Source organism: Dermacentor andersoni, chromosome 1, assembly GCF_023375885.2.
Source record: "Dermacentor andersoni chromosome 1, qqDerAnde1_hic_scaffold, whole genome shotgun sequence".
Taxonomy (NCBI): Eukaryota; Metazoa; Arthropoda; class Arachnida; order Ixodida; family Ixodidae; genus Dermacentor; species Dermacentor andersoni.
This window is the reverse complement of record NC_092814.1, coordinates 278,629,275-278,641,710: the sequence shown is the minus strand read 5'-3', so window position 1 is coordinate 278,641,710 and position 12,436 is coordinate 278,629,275. Positions and strand designations below refer to the sequence as shown.

At 46.2% G+C, this 12,436-nt stretch overlaps 1 protein-coding gene across 1 annotated transcript in view; it reads right to left on the bottom strand.

Annotated features, from left to right (window-relative positions):
* LOC126547671 (uncharacterized) overlaps positions 1-12,436 on the bottom strand; it is a 130,001-nt gene that overhangs the window by 92,637 nt on the left and 24,928 nt on the right. The window contains exons 2-6 of the mRNA XM_055063182.1: positions 8,504-8,560; positions 5,294-5,428; positions 2,884-2,928; positions 1,184-1,246; positions 132-212 (exon numbers count right to left, since the gene is read on the bottom strand). Coding sequence (XP_054919157.1) covers positions 132-212; positions 1,184-1,246; positions 2,884-2,928; positions 5,294-5,428; positions 8,504-8,560 — 381 coding nt within the window. The remainder of the gene's footprint in view (positions 1-131; positions 213-1,183; positions 1,247-2,883; positions 2,929-5,293; positions 5,429-8,503; positions 8,561-12,436) is intronic.

The window sequence follows — 12,436 nt, the reverse complement described above, 5'->3', positions numbered from 1 at the left end:
AGCTTTAACCAAGCGGAGCAGCGCGCGTCAGTTCCCTGGAATAAGAGAGCGGTGGATGTTTGCGTAGCGCGAGTGGATCTTGGCATAAAACAGGAAAAAAAAAAACAATATGAGGCCCGATTTGGGCATACCTTGGGTCCATAGTCTCCACGGGGACCGCGCGGTCCTGGCGGGCCCCAGCCACCGGCGGGACCATGGGGTCCGAGGGCGCCCTGTGTGCAAGAGGAGAGAACAGCAACCGCATTGTACTCGCTATACTGCTAAAAAAAATGAAAAATGAAATGTGCTCGGGCTAAGCGACGACAGATGAGCCCGGCGATGAGCGTGCACGTCTTGCTGCAATTAACTGGATGAGCTTTTCCTTTCTTTATTTAAGCCCGCAAGATGCCTGTAAAGGAGGGTGACACTAAATAACGATCGTGTGATCGTCCTGTTAACGCGTCCTTGTGTGGTTGTGTTTTTACGTGCAAACAATGACGCTACCAAATATGCGCCAAGTAGCCCACCAAGAAGTGCTAGTGAACACTTAAATTTCTGGATGGAAACATGGGAAAAAAAAGATTATGTGCACTTATACTTGCGAAGACAAAAACTCATGTCATAATCGCCAGCGACTTTAGTCACTTGCGCGCAGTTATTCCTAAGAAAAAAGAAACAGGAAAATCACCTTTATTTGTTGTCTGTTTTCGTGGCAAAAGTGTTGAAAGGGTGGCTGGTAAAATGCATCGTAACATAACAAAGAGAAGTGATTTGGCTGGGCGGTTGTAACTGCTCTAACATGATAAGCGGTAACTGAGAAGATCGCTGCTAGTTAGCTGGCAGCTGAAAATGAACTAAACTAGGCAAAATTGCGCTCCCTATGTTTTCTCGCGTCCAAATCAAATTTTAAAAAATTATTTTTCTTTCATTCTCAGGTGCGCGATAGGGGCAGGTATTTTGTCCGACGGCTTCCGATTTAAGCGAAATGTCTTACGAGCGACAGCGAGAAAAATGCTAAAGTCGAAGAAGCTCTGCTGTCTTTTCCAGATGATTTCTCCAAGGCGTCGCATTGACAGCGTACTCTAGCACTTAAAGTTCTCCCCTCTGTTATATATTCGAATCATTCGAATTGCTCATTTTTAAGCTGTAACCGTTTATACTAGGTGAAGTCTGAAGACCTGTCGTAAATAATATGAAACAGTACCTTGCTTCCGTTGCAGCCTGGTATTCCCGGCTCTCCAAGCAACCCATCAAGACCGGGTTTTCCCTGTTGCGTAAAAACAAAATAATACGAAAAGGAAACTGTTAATGAAGATTACGGAGACCACGAACACTGGATGCCTTTGCAAAAGTCTAGCAAAACAAGTTATTTAACATGGACATGCCTTCACTGCACTGTAAAGTGCATTGGAAGTATGTCTGACGAAACCAGAGCACAGTTTTAAAATATTTTACGTAAAGGTATACCTCTGTCAGTTTCTTTTACTTTAAAGGAACCCTGAAGGAAGGCTGGAAATACGATTACTTGAAGGGCCCCTCACCAGGTCTGGCCATTTTGAGCTAACAAGCGAAGAGCATACATTGCGTGATAACGATCGTGTCTGCAAAGTATTACATCGCTACGTGCCGCGGAAAGACCTGAAATTTCAAACGGAACGCCGTTTTCCCTTCTCCTCGCGGCCGCCGCGCTCCAAGCCGGAGGATGACGTACACGTGCTAGTGCGCCTACGTACACGTGTTTGCACTGTGACGTCGCTCGTGGTGACTTCGAGGATTATTCAAGGAAACATCTGTTATTTGTGTAATATGTTGCTTGCATAGACGAATCAAAGCTTAGAGAAATACTAAAACACACAAACCGAATGTCTGCATGTTTTTGTTTTACTTCGCACCGCAGCAAGAGAAATGTACTCCCGTTTCGTCTGCTTGTTCCCACGTCGTGCAGTCTGTGGTGCAGTCGCGCGCAGAGACACCGAAACTGTATCATTTTCTACCGTGTTCCAGCGCGGGACCATGCTCTGTGATCCGATTGTGTCTGCCTCAGTATTCGTGTAGCACTGACTTTTACCGCTAGCCAGGTGTCCTCGTGCACAGCGCGCAAAATCTTGCGCTGCGCGAAACGAGACAATCACAACCGCTCGCGCGCGACGCCGTCAGCGGAAGTGCGCCGCGCCGCAAAAAAAAAAAAAAAAAAAGAAAGAAAGAAGGAAAAGAAAAGCAAGGAGAAAAAAAATGAAGGTGAGGCCGTGACGTATGCGCACGCAATCCTCGAGGTCCGGTATGGGAGAACGCAGGGAAGGAATTTCGTTTGCGGAGGCTAGACGGGGCAAATGGAGAGTGTCTCGCTTGGCCGTGGAGCTTGCCTCCTGAAATCATGGGTTTCCGGCACTGAAATATTTGTATCTCGGCTATTAATGAGCCGATTTGAAAAACTTTTGCTGCAGAATGCTCCCTAGAGGACACGTAACAAGTTCCAGCCTATAACCAAAATTTGCTATGGGGCCTGGTGAGGGGCCCTTTAAGTTACACATTACCTCTTTGGAACTTTCCTAAAGTTTGCTCAGCATAACATAAGGCAATCGTTAAAAGTAGTGTCTGAATGCGGAATTTCGCTCTTTCGATTTTGAGCGGTGACGCCATTGCCGTAACTCGGTAGAATTAACTATCTTACGTACTTCCAGGTCCTTTTTTCTTGGGATAAATTTATGGGATCTAAATATTTAATAATTTTCTGATGGAGTGTAAGTGCATCGTGCATTTATTTTCTGATACGCAGAAGTTTCATTGTAGTAGTAATGGACACGTTAAAAAGCCCAAGCGGGTGGTTGCGACAACTTGTGACGTTAAACTGATCTGATTCAGGAATGGCAAGCGTTCACACAAAACCGTAAGCTGTGTACTTACCGGTGCACCTGGCCTGCCCGGAAATCCGGTTGCTCCGGGTTCACCCTGAGAATGACGGGAGGAAAAAGAAAATAAGAGGCAACACTCTTTATAGGTTGTCTGTCGATGTCACAAGTCTGTCGATGACGTAGAACGGTCATAGAAAAAGTATGCATTGCCGGGCGCGCTGATCTCGTCGCGCCCTGCATTTGAAGTACGGAGCACTTGCATGGACGTTTTCTTGTTTTATTTTGACAAGCCGTTCCAAGCCGTTAAAGCCGCATCTGCGATATGATCTAAAACCTGAAGACAATCGAAGTGTGTCCTATTTTCTATAGCAATTGTTTCTTTCAAACTGTCGCACTCCTTTTGATATTCGTTTTTCGTGCATCGCATCAACACGCAAGTTCTCTTTGAAACAAATATTCGCACTCCATGCAAATGTAGTCACCATTCAGTGCAGCTTTTTACCTTTGTAGCATAAATCTCAAATGTACTGCGCTTACGCTAAACAACTGTCATTACGCCCTATTAAAGTGAATATGATAATGAATCTTGATTGCGCGTAATGGTTGCTATGATTATTATGCCTGCACATGTAAAATATAAACAAACAATCAAGAAATTACTGACACAGACACGCGCGAAAAAAAAAATAGGGGGAAAGGGGGTAAGGAGGCACCGATAGCGGCACAGAGCCTGCCTGCTTTCGAGGGAAAGGAGTGAAAAGAAAGAGTTGAAAAACAAAAGCTAAATTTAATAACTGTTATTAAAAGGAAATCAACAGCGCGTTCATATTGGTACATGGCCAAATTAGGATGTAAGAATCAGAATTACACGTCGCATAAATCTATTCCGGAAAAAAGGAAAGTTGCCTTCACTGCAAGCACTAGGTTGATGGGATGACGCCGAAGAAGCTGGCGTGGGTGACGAGCAGCGTGAGAATTGGGTATACTTTGTTTTCTTTCTGCTACTTTTTTCTTTTAATCAATGTTATTTTATTAGATACCGCAGCATCGAACACAATACACACCTTTGTGTCATTAATAATTTGACATTTGTCCATTTCCCGCCAGCAAGGATCCTTCGTGTTACGGGAATGTCGAGTATGGGACGTAACGAATGTCGCTTGAAACAGCAAAACTGTAACGACAGCTGGGCACCCAACTGCTGATTCTAACTGTTGGCGGTTAAGCCTTGATGAGATCATTCAGGTTATCGGCGAGCCCCATAAGTAAGCTTAGTTAGAAGGCTCAGTGGCGGCGCGTCTCGTTGGACGATGGTTTAGTGGTTCACCTGAACACACGACTTGAGGTATTTATCTGCATATAAGGACCTCACTATGATGGGGGCCTTTAGAGGAGCGGAATTCTCACTGAGCTCCGATTTATTGACTTGAAAATTGGAATAAAATATTTTTCCTCTTTTCTGTAAGTTATATTTTGTGAATGTAGTCCCCATAAGCATGAGAAACGTTCGCTATTTTCTCTGCAACCGCGTAAATCCATGTCCAATCCCCATTAAGCCGTCCAGTGAGCGTTAAGTTTCTCCGTACTGCCCTCTCGCCACTGTCATGCGGCTTTGGTTGAGCTCCTCCCGTTGCCGTCGGGGCATTACCACGGCACAATGTCGACGTACATTCATTTCACGAGCCTCGTACTTTGACGCATTACTTTGATCATCACGGGATCCGATACAAGGTTAAGCAAAAGAAAAAGAATAAATAAATAAATATCAGAAATCATATCCTCAAAACTATGTACGTATGCAAGCTTTAAGTAGGCGCAATGTTCCTCCTTTCTCTTTTTTCTGTTTCTTCTAAGGTCTGTATAATTTTGTTCCGGTCAGCGATACGAAGGCAGATGGAAATATATACAAGTGCGGCTACTTCACTCTCAAAGGACACGATGGTTGCGAGGCTCACTGCAACGCATTTTGAGACGCTGGTGTTTCCACCGCGAGATATGGCGCGAAAGCTTGCAGGCGGAGGTTTTCATTTCGCGTCAGTTGCTTCCTTTCGTTGGCCTAATTTCTGTCAATAGGTTTAATATTCATGGGCAGGACGACCGAGCAATTCGCGGTGGCCCGCGTAAATGACCTTTATCTAAGACATGCTGGCAGGCTAGTTGGCTCACGGTTCTTAGTTCGATGTCACAGGAGGGCACACGGGCACCAGTCGCAGACAAAAGAATAAAACTGAACGCGGCGACACTAAACAAGAGCTATTGTTTAGCGGCACTTTGCCTTTAAATGCTTTCGTCTGTGGTCTATGGGTGCAGTGGCACCACGCTCCAACCATTAATTTTTTTTTTTTTTTTGAGTGCACTCAAACTAGGACAACGGTGTTTTAAAGCACTGGGTCAGACGACTATTTGCGTGGGGGCTGTTTCGCCAGTCGGCAAGTTCTCGTCGGACCGGCGTCGTTACGTACCCGGATTCCTTTGGGTCCGATGGCTCCGGTGTCTCCTGCCAAGCCACGTTCACCCCGGCGACCGGTCGGTCCCAGCGGACCGAGGCTTCCTGGTGATCCCTCGGTGCCCGGCGAACCAGGAAGCCCAGGGTGACCCTGCGCAGTGCAGGCACACGAGGTACTCGCTCACTACGGTCTACGGAACGGGTACTAACCGCAGCCACCTGGTTGCACGGCCACCGCTAAAAGACGATAATTTTTTTTTCTTTCCTTTAAGCCGTTCGTCTACACACTGCGGGTGATACAACAGTCGTCGCTGTTGGAAAGACGTACTTCAGAAAAATACCCCGTGCTAGCTTCGTCACAGAAAAAGAAGAATTGTACAGGACAAGCGCTGGACCAGCGCTTGTCCTGTGTAGCCATTCTTTGTCTTCGTGTTTTCCCGCTGGTTTCTTTCACCAGCTAATACGAACCAACTAGCCCAGCAAACAACGATACTGAACTTCGTCACAGAGCCTGCCTTCTGCAGAAAAGACAGATGAAGTCTAGCCAAATTCGCCGCAGTTCAACATGTTTGCACCTGTTTTGTTTAAAACGTGTTACTGCAGAGGGGTTGAGATAACAGCCAACTTGACTGCGACATTTCTGTTCTTAAAAAAACATATACTGTTATTCGGGGATTGGCGATGTTCGCCGAATCCCCGAACAACTCGCCGGACCTTTGAATAAAAAGTTGTTCTTCTTCTTTTTCCATAACATTCACCGCAGTAACTCCCACAACGCAGACGTGAAGAAATCGTTAGAGACAGTTCGTTCCTCCGTATAGATGACATTTTGCCTACGGCGTCGTGCAGTGCAGGAAAGCTTGTTTGCAAAAGTTATAAATACCCTCTAGACCGCAGAGTCAACATTAATAGATACATACGATACTGTGGCATCACAGTGTTTACAGAGAGCAGATAACTTGCGTGTGTGAGAGAGAAGAAATCACGGCATCTTCAGATCAAAGAGAGCGAAAGTGAAGAAGTTCCTGAAACTACGTGACCCTGTCGCAAAGCGTCCTTCTCGTGCATTCGATTCGACTGTTATGCAATTTCGACAACCTTCGGACTCGCCTCCGCCTGCGTATATAGGCGAGTCCCAAACGCTGCATGTGTTGGCTCCCCCTTGCGTGTCATCGATACGCCCCATTTACGCCCGCCACCCTGCTACCGCACACATCGGGTCATCATCATCAGCGTTCAACACGCGCCGAGAGAACCACAGCCTGCCCCGTGAGACAGTTCATCCCCTCAGGGGGCACGCAGGTAGCTGATTTCCTGACGGTCGTGTAGCTTGAGCGCCAGTCTATATGCGGTGTAACCAGGTTCGGTCGTGGCTAACGTGTCTTTGTTTGTTTGTACATACGCCTGCAATTGTCTCGGTAACGTTCTTGGTAACAATTAACGCATAAATACTTACAATATTCTGCCTATGGGGGAATCAGAGACACGCGCTCATGCATATACCTGCTTACTATAGCCCTCTCACTATGTACAGCCTCCCGCATATTAACTATAGCACGCGAGCACACTGATATGGGCGTACGTCGTCCTGAAGAGAACAGCGCAGCAGACGACGCTTGCACTGCAGAATGCTTTGTGCAGCTGGGCGTACTTCTGACGGTCTCGCCGATAATCGCCTTTGTAAGGCGCTAAAATAGCGTGAGGCCGAAGATCGCGCGGTGTAGTCAACAGTGCGGGAGGCTGGACATGCGGCCCCATCCTGGACCGCTTAGCCTTCCTCATTTACAGGCCAATGACCTCTGAGTGTCGCTTCTCAAAAGTTGTGCGTGCTTGCCGTATGTGTGTGTGTCGGGCCACTATCGCACATCTAGCCGAATATGCGAAGTGAAGGCTTTTTCTCCTTTATTTTTACACCTTTCCTATCACGAAATAAAAAGTTAGCTTTTCACCACTGTGTGTGCCTTGCATGGAACAAAATGTTTCATCAGTTTTTATCTTTATCCTAACCTTGTGTTCCTCTCTACTATTTTATTTTAGCTAGATGACTTCTTCATTTAGTCTTATGTTCTTAAGTGTTAGATTAGAGCGCATCTCGGAGGCATGGCCGCGCGAAGAAAAGGTAGGAAAATTTTAATAAATTAGTGAAACTTACGTTGAGCTTCACGTGCGTTGGTGCACAGGAAGCTTTTCGCTTGCGACATCTAACAGGTACTTAATTATGCAGAAAAAAATGGTAGGATGTAGGAATCTATGTGAAGCGAAGATTTAGCGAAGCGGTTAATTAAATTATTCGAACTAGCGACGATGCGTACAATTTTGTTTACTTTCATTTTATGTGACGTCAAATCTCATGCAATGTTTATCCACCACAAAAGTCACAACAATATTATCATGCAATTTATGAGTTTACGCACTACGCTGCTCGCAAGCTATGCCGAAATGCAAGCACCGCATCAAGCGGATTCACAGTGTGAGATGTCCGCAACGATATTACGGGCACGAAGGCCATGTGTGATGCTTGTCGAGTGAAGAATGGTGATGACAGGTGTATGCGCAGATGAATACAAATACTTCACTGTTATTATGGGGTGTTCTAGAAGGTAATCAAAATCTCTCAAAAGCTAAAGGAACAACGACACTACTACATACATCTTCTTGAAATCTGTAGTCATTGATGGCACTGCCTCCGGATAGCGTCGTATGATTGTGAGAGAAGAGCCCACTCAACGCAGATTGCACCGTGCTGTGTCGGTGACATGCTGATACATGTTGCTCGCTACCGCTACCGCTGACGCTTCAGTCACGGGCCCAAGCACTTCTCATTTATAGCACAGCGATAAAGCTCCAATGTTGGATAATATTAATTTCAGCGCAAAAGGCACAGTGGATGACAAAACGAGTAAACATGAGCAAGCGTTGGGCCTTTACGAAAAACATTCTTGACTAAAACACTGGGTTCGGTACATTCTTGGCTAAACAGAACGGTTTTATCAAATAAAAAAAAAAAAGACGTGGAACACTTTCTCTGGTTGTGCTTCCAACTTGTTCTGACGCTTAGCCGTGCCCTTAGTCTAATCTTCCCGTATGTTGCGCTTCTGCGCCGAAGCCATATTTCATTCTGGAACGACGCGCCAACTAGTCCGCTTGTCCTTGTTTTTGTCCTTCAATGCCCATTCAATTTTTTCAAGGGCACCCTGCAATAGTATGAAGTGAAAGTGTAACTCACCACGCCTCCTTTTTCACCTTTGCACAGGCATGGCTGGATGGCGCAACCTTTGCACGCCTGAAAAACGAGAGAAGAGAAGGAAGAGAAGAGAAAGTGAGTTACTGAGCGACAAAGCAACATCAATGCGCGAATTCAACGTGGTATATGCGGAATTAAGATTCCGCCATGTTTACAACTGCATATTTAATGGACACGTTTTACGATTTGCAAACAAACAAACACTTTCCAAACAAACAAACAAACAAACAAACAAACAAACAAACAAACAAACAAACAAAACACAATGAATAAACAAACAAACAGGTATGGATAACAATGCTGACATTATGCTCAATTGCGAGCTGTGGCGCTGTCCCCGGTTTCATTGACGCATTATCACATTCTCTATTGTCGCCCTGGCCATTAGATATTAAACCTGAAGGGTCGCTTGAAATAGCTAGAGTTTCCTTGGCTGGCTCGTTCGGTCACTTCCGCTCGCCCCTTCTTTCTACGAGTCTGTACACCTTTCGCTGTCGTCGCGCATTCCTTTCATCGGCATTGTCAATATATGGCAGAACGACAGAGAATATGACACTGCGGCCTGTCGTTATAATGCCCTTGCTCTCTCGCCGTACATTTTTCCTTTTCTTGCACTAAAAACAGTAATAACTAGGCGGTCATCATATCGCTTCTTGGTACAAAACTGTTTTAAGCGTTAGGGTGAGAAAGAAAAAAAAATAAAAGCGGATAATTCCTTATGTATACAGTATCAAGGCAACCGCAACATACTTAGGTACGTGCTGACGTAGAGTGCATGTAAGCGAAAGCAGCCCTTATGCGAACTGGCCACGACCGCAAAAGTGGAGCTGTGAAAAAAATCGTTTCTCTGTGTCGCAGCCTTTCACTCGACACATTAAGCACACCACCTGATAGTGTTCAATATAGGCGCACTCCACTATAATAGTTTCACGCGCGAAACATAGAGGTGTTACTGAAAATAATCTTAGTTGGCTTGAAACCGTTTGCAATTCTTGTCAAAATGTGTGCATTGAGGTGTAAATGAGTGTTACAATTTTTTTTTTGTGCGAAAGTTTCTTACTGGTATTGGGGGGGGGGGGGGGGGTTGTAGTTTGTCATTGGAACGTTTGCAAACAGCAGATGCATGAGGAAAGTTGTGTGGTGTCATTCAGTGTGATTTCGCTAGTCAGCCCGCATGTGATGCTTGCTCGGGATATTTCTCCCTCTCAAGCAGCAGTCTAAGCTTTTTTTTTTTTTTTTTTCGTAACGGCTGACATGCGGCATAGATGAATAGGTTTTTGTCCGTTCAGGGAGCGAGTGGGCTGCACAGTCCCGCGCAGCAGGATTGGTGCTTAAGCCGGCTGGTAGTTATTGCATTTTGTAAATATGAGCGGGGAGAATAGGGGGAACCGAGGGGCTCAATTTCCGTTCGTCCCAATCATAAGAAATGACAGGCAATGAAATCGTAGGGGAAGTTAATTGTAATGTTCAATTGAAATGCTGAAATAATAAGACAAAGGAAAATGAAAGAGTCGACGAAAGGATAACTTGCCACAGGCGGGGACCGAGCCCGCATCTCCGTTTTTACGCGAGCGGTGCTCTACCTGTTAAGCTGCCCCGGCGGCCATACTCCCTCCCACTTTCTTGTGTGTTTGTGTGCAGGACTAGCCCTGGGAGTGTTAGCCAGCGCGGTTCATGGCTGAAACATCGTTTTAACCCCAGACGTGACGTAGTACTTGAGTTCACTGAAGCAGACAACTGGCCAGCAAGCCCTCGTATGCTAACTTCTGGACATCAAGGCTGATAAATTCAAGGCGCTCGCTACGCATTCAGCGAGCAGAATAGGGAGCATCTAGGGGCTCGATTTTTATTAGTCGCAATCGTACGAAATGAGAGATAATAAAGCGGGAGAAAGCATATGCCTTCTCGGGCTTCATTATCAAGGAGAAAGACTTGAATTGCTTTTTTATTGAACGAATCCCCGTTGCATTGCTCAATGGAATTTTGTTTCTTGAAATGTAATTTTCGTAACTCCAAGCATTTTTATTGCCAGCTGATTATACAACATTTATTTTTTTCTGCTTACAATAATTATACATTGCATGCCTTTGTACTTTAGCTTGTTTGTGTGAGACGCGCGTTTTGTGCCGTTTGACCGTGCTCTTTATTGTCTCTGTTTTTGCATTTCGCGTGGACTTCCCCCTTTTCTCCTGCTTACCGAATGTCCCATGCAGTGTCCGAGGCGGGGCCAAACAAACAAACAAACAAACAAACAAACAAACAAACAAACAAACAAACAAACAAACAAACAAACAAACAAACAAACAAACAAACAAACAAACAAACAAACAAACAAGAAACAAATTCTTCGCAAGCACTTTGCAGTTTCGTCGACGTAGAGGGAGAGAGAGACAGAGGAAATGGGAAAGGCAGGGAGGTTAACCAGAGGGGAAGATCCGGTTTGCTACCCTGCGCTGGGGAAAGAGGGGAGGGGGAGGTTGATAACAAAGTAGAGATGTATTCTGCCCGAACGGCTGGGCCCGCACAGCAGGAACGCATGAACGTATACTTTGTCGGAGTGGTGCAACAGACAAGGAGTCTTCGTTCACTCTCGAATAGCGAGGCAAAGCTCCGGAGTTTGGAACAAGCAAGGGCAGCCAAAGCTGCTTGGCGCACACCAGCCGCGATCGCGCCCCGTTCAGCAGCGCTCTTCGAATTCGCTGCCGCCGCTGTCTCGAGAGCACGGCGGCGGCACTACTCGCCAAAGAGGAGCAGTCGCGGCCCCCAAGAAGCACTTCTTTCAAGGACAGTTATCTCGAATCGGAAAGGACGCCGAGGAAGGAAGAGGCCGAGAGCTACGGTCTCGCGAGATCGTCTTTCTCGTTCGCCGCCGCCACCGCCCCTTCTGTGTATATAGCCAGTCTTCCGGCCCCTCCTCTCACCCCAATTAAGCGCGTCCTTTTTCATTTCACGCAATCCCACCCTCCCCCATTTTTTTACCATTCTGTGCCTCTTCATTTCTTTCGTTTTGCTTTTTCAGCTTTGCCGGTTTTCTTTACTCTGCCTTCTTCTTCTTCTTGTTCCTCTTTTCCTATAGCGCGAACGCACTCTCCGTCTCTCTTTCTCTTGCTCTTGGCATACCCTTGTGCAAGTAATGAAACCGCGCCGACTTGCTATGATGTCTCTTGTTTCTGAGCCCATCGTTCCTGACCCCTTGTTCTCTCGCGCGCGGATGCTTCTCCGCAGCCTCTCCTTCCTCCTCGTCATGGTGTTCTCGACCGGCGTCTGCGCATCGTCGCTCGGAGACGTCTCCAGTATAACGAATTTCTCGGGGTATTTTCCGCTCTCGCATTAGCGGGTCGCGTCGGACAACCCTGGGAACGAACGGAAAGCGAAAAAGGTGCTTGCAAGCAAACGCACTTTGAAGTAGTAGTAGTAGTAGTAGTAGTAGTAGTAGTAGTAGTAGTAGTAGTAGTAGTAGTAGTAGTAGTAGTAGTAGTAGTAGTAGTCTTGGAATTGCGAACCAGGGCCTGTATTTACAAAACTTCTCTTAGGTAAGCGTGATTTTTCACTCCCCCGCGTAGTTGAGGCTCCCGCTACTTGCAATCGTCATAGGGATGACAGACAACAATATGATCGGCACGGTGGTAGTGAGTGACAGATGACGCTTAAGAAAACTTGCATGACATAGCTGACTCGTATTCGAAAAAGCGACGCAGGTTTTTGAAACGCCGGCGCGCTCGGCGATTTTCGCACCACTGAGAAATGTGCTAGCCCCTAACAACTCATGTGCTTTTACTTCTTGGGCTCGGTATAGTATATAGTTTGTTTTCGCGCCGTTGACATTACAGCTCACCGAAGTCGCGTGAACGCTGCTCCATCGTAAGCGGGCGTGCAAGGTCCCATTTGTGTGCCTCGTGACACATAGGCCAATAG